Here is a 3,919-nt window from a genome sequence, read left to right as displayed (position 1 = left end):
ATATTAATTGTCTATTATATACAAATTGTATAGTACATAATTTAAATTATGAAGACAAATTTACTGTTCCAAAGGCCACATTACCAAATTGTTGTAAAAATAATTTTTTTTTCTCAGATTATGGGGTTTAATAGATGTTCATGTGCAAAAGTTAAGTAAACTACCAAAGATGGGGATAATAACAGTATTTAGCCTCAGAGAATTACTATGAAGATTAAATAAGATAATGAATGTAAAGCACTTCGCCAGTGTCCAGCATGACAAGCTGCAAATGCAAGTCATCCATGTACTTTAAAATTCTCTAGTGGCCAAATTTAAAAAGGAACTGGATATTAACTTTAATATTTTACTTAACCCAACATATCCAAAATATTATCTGCCCATGTCATCAGAGTAAAAAATTATTGAGATATTTTACATTCTTTTATCATTTACACATGCGGCACGACTCAGTCTGAACTAGCCGCATTTCCAACATTCAGTTCAATAGCCTCACTGGGCTAGTAGCTACCGTAGTGGACAGGGCATGGAATATCTGCCACCGGGAAGTGTTAACTGACACCATCGTCATCATCATCATCATCACCATTATCACAACTGTTTCAGTACCACCTATACAACCAGGAGGAAAACAGTTCGCACGTCACCAACTCCTGCATCCACACACACGACAGGCCAGTGTGAGCGATCCCTACCTGGCTCACGCCGATGGACTGACTGCACTGAGAGGACGACAGGCTGCCTAAAACCTTAAAGTTCTTCAAGAGGAGCAAAAACCCAGCAACTGCAGATTTTCGGGCATCAAGCCGGCTAGATTAGGAACAGACAGAGAAGCAGTCACCAAACAGTATTCATTTCACAGGAATAGGCTTCTGGGTCAAAAGAAAAATCCAGTTAGTTCTGTACAGAGAAGGAATTTATACAAATAGTGAAGGACACAGCAAAATAAGTTGAATTTATATACTCAAATAAGGCATCAGCTATTGAATTCTGATTTTTTTTTCAGTATCTACTTAATGTCATGACAATTATCTATAGTGACAAGTCCACGTGGGAAATGAGAATAAGAGTGCTGAGAGGCTGTACAAGGCGTTGAAAACACGCATGTAAGTCCTGAATGGCAAGGAAATTGTCAATTTTGTGTCTGAAAGAGCACTTCCCTTCTTTGTAGAGTTTAGTGGTTGGTGCCGGGTAAACCCTCCATCCAGAAAATTGGTACACTCATCTCACTGAGGCTCATGATTAATTCATGTTATAGAAGCTACAACATACAACCTCGGCCAATCAGACATGCCTCTGGGTAAAGAGTAAGCAAAAACTGTCAATTCTAGAATAAGGATAACAGTATCAGCTACTTGCTAGCTGTTTCTCTGGCTATCCACGAGTGCATCATCATATAGCCAATGAGATATTAATTGGCATCTTATGCTTAATGTAACAAACGCTTTCCACCTATTACTTGTCTCATAATATTTTTTAGATATTATAATCTCTAGCTTATATACTAAAAAATAAAGGAAAAGGTCAGGAGGCATTGGCTAAGCTAAAAAACAAAATACCGAGACCCCTCAACAATTTATTTGGTCTGTAGTCGCTAGACCACAATTCTGATGTTCACTAAAATGAATTTCTTGAATATTTTCCTCTTAATTAAGGAGTTTTCCTCTTCACAACTGTTGCCAGTTGGCACTAGAACCTTATCTGGAAGGTTATTCACGGGGTTTACAGCAGAATACTGAGATCACAGCTCAAATTCTAGCTCCACCAGCAACCACTATTAGACTTTTGTAAAGTCACTCACCTTCTCTAAGCCTAAATTTCCTGATCTGTAAAATAAGAATTGTAATAATTCTCACTTCATAGGGTTGTTCTGAAGACTAAATGGGATAGAGCGCTTAGCACAATGCCTTGTCCGATGAGAGTGTTCTGTTGGGTTCCGAATCTGCAAGCCCACTATGCACAGGTTGTATGAGGAGATGGCAGAGAGGACTTTAACTCACATTAGAAGGCACTACTTCCGAGTCTAATGGGAGGCTACGTACCTGGCAAACATAGCTTTCCGAAGGACAAGTATCAGGGAGTCTCTCATTGACATGCTCACTTTGAGAAGGGGCTGAAAGAGGAAGAATTGAAGGGTAAAGCAGAACAAGCTTTTACTCATCAGCTTTAGCTCATTTCTACCCTACACTGTTACTGTTTGGCTTATCCGAGGTACTTTAGTTCTGTTTTCTATATGTTTCAACGTTTGTTACACTTAGTAGTAAGGACAATAGTGTACTTGAAACATAAAATTGGAACTAGCTGTGAATGCCTTTAAATCTACCATCCTCAATTAATAATTTCCTAAGAGGCTTTCGATTACTTCACTAACATGAAAATCAGTCAAGGCAAGAGACTGGTGCTATGAAGAGGGGGTGAACTTGGAGGAGGGTCCAGAGCTCAGTGCTCCTGCTCTTTTGATACAAAGTTTTATGTTTTAGAATCAAGGAAAATAGGATTTCTTTGACATATGTATTTATGAGAAACACATCAGACTTCCATTACAGTTCCACCTCAGTTTTGACGAGCTCCTTAGGAGACTCACCTGCACTGCCTTCAGCAGCCCTTGTACAGTTGGAAGGGGCAGAAAGGATAAATAGTCAAACGTCTCTGTGACTTTAGAAGAACAACTTTGAAGAACTAACGGTGAACACATGATGATATTTGAAAGCAAGTCTGAAAAACAGAATCTATAATGAGTTGCCTCAAGTAACTAAAAATATTTCAAATAAAAAGAAAATTAAAATGGGAAAGAAATAGTAAAAAGTTTGTTTCACTTCTCAAGTCAAATATACTGCCATATAATTTTTTTTTCCTATGGTCAACATAAGCAGGATACTTTAACTTTCTTCTGCAATAGCGTAAGACTACAAAAATTAACCTGTCTAAAAGAAAAGAAAAAAAAACAAACAATATACTGCCAAGACAAGTAGCACCTAATGTCTTCATCTTCAAGCTAAATCTATAAAAATTTATGAACTTTTTTTTGCTGTTGTATATTCCTTCTAAGACCATATTATGCTTAGACATAATATGGTCTTAGAAGGAATATACAACAGCAAAAACATGGTCTCCCTCCTTTCAAGAATTTTAATTTAGCTGGAAGTAATATATTTTAAAAGAATGAAAGAGATAGATAACAATATCAAATATCTAATAATTCCAAACATAGTTTATTGCCTAGCAAATGGTAATGAGAGAGCTCAAAAGTTCAAAGGAAGAGATCATTATGAGTTGGTGTGTTTTACGAAAGCAAAGAGGAGAAGGAAGTTAAGTCAGGTACTGAAAGATGGGTAACATTCAGATGCACAAAGAGCCCCAAAGGCCTACTATATGTAAAGGGGAAAGTAGAGTACAAGAATGGTTAAGTGTAAGACTTACTCAGAAGACAGTGGGAAAACTGTGGAGTTGAGGTGAAGGACTCAAAATAAATAAATAATTGGAGTTATTGTTGGGTCAAACTGTCAAGGACCTTAAGCATTAGGATAAAGAGCTGACAATTTATTACAGAAGGAACTGGCGATTTTCAAGCAATGGAGTGGTGCTTTAGGATACTTATCTGGTGGCAATAATGCAGGCTGAATTGCTGCAGAGAGAAGAGGAAGCAGGGAAAGCAGTTAGGAAGCGAGGGCAGTAGTCTAAACGCAAGGTTACAAGACTGGGAAGTAGGCAATGGGTGTGTGGCAGGGGAGGGCATAAAAAAGAAGGAAAAAGTAACTATGAGAGAAAGAATGAGAAGTTAGGTACCAAGTGTGTCTGAAGATAAAAAGGAATTCTAGCCTCTGGGACTTGGAGAGCCTGGCTTCAGACAGTAGAAATAGTTGCGATAAAAAGGGGAATTTGTTTGAAGGTAAATGTACTGCATTTGCCATAAAAGGAA

The 3,919-nt window shown here is 37.7% G+C and overlaps 1 protein-coding gene across 3 annotated transcripts in view; it reads right to left on the bottom strand.

Annotated features, from left to right (window-relative positions):
- FANCI (Fanconi anemia complementation group I) overlaps positions 1-3,919 on the bottom strand; it is a 52,765-nt gene that overhangs the window by 26,630 nt on the left and 22,216 nt on the right. For all 3 annotated transcript variants that reach the window (XM_025049762.1, XM_006905263.3, XM_025049767.1), the window contains exons 15-17: positions 2,585-2,715; positions 2,043-2,113; positions 696-810 (exon numbers count right to left, since the gene is read on the bottom strand). In XM_025049762.1, coding sequence (XP_024905530.1) covers positions 696-810; positions 2,043-2,113; positions 2,585-2,715 — 317 coding nt within the window. The remainder of the gene's footprint in view (positions 1-695; positions 811-2,042; positions 2,114-2,584; positions 2,716-3,919) is intronic.

This window comes from Pteropus alecto, unplaced genomic scaffold (assembly GCF_000325575.1).
Source record: "Pteropus alecto unplaced genomic scaffold, ASM32557v1 scaffold60, whole genome shotgun sequence".
NCBI lineage: Eukaryota > Metazoa > Chordata > Mammalia > Chiroptera > Pteropodidae > Pteropus > Pteropus alecto.
This window is presented reverse-complemented; position numbering and strand designations above follow the sequence as displayed.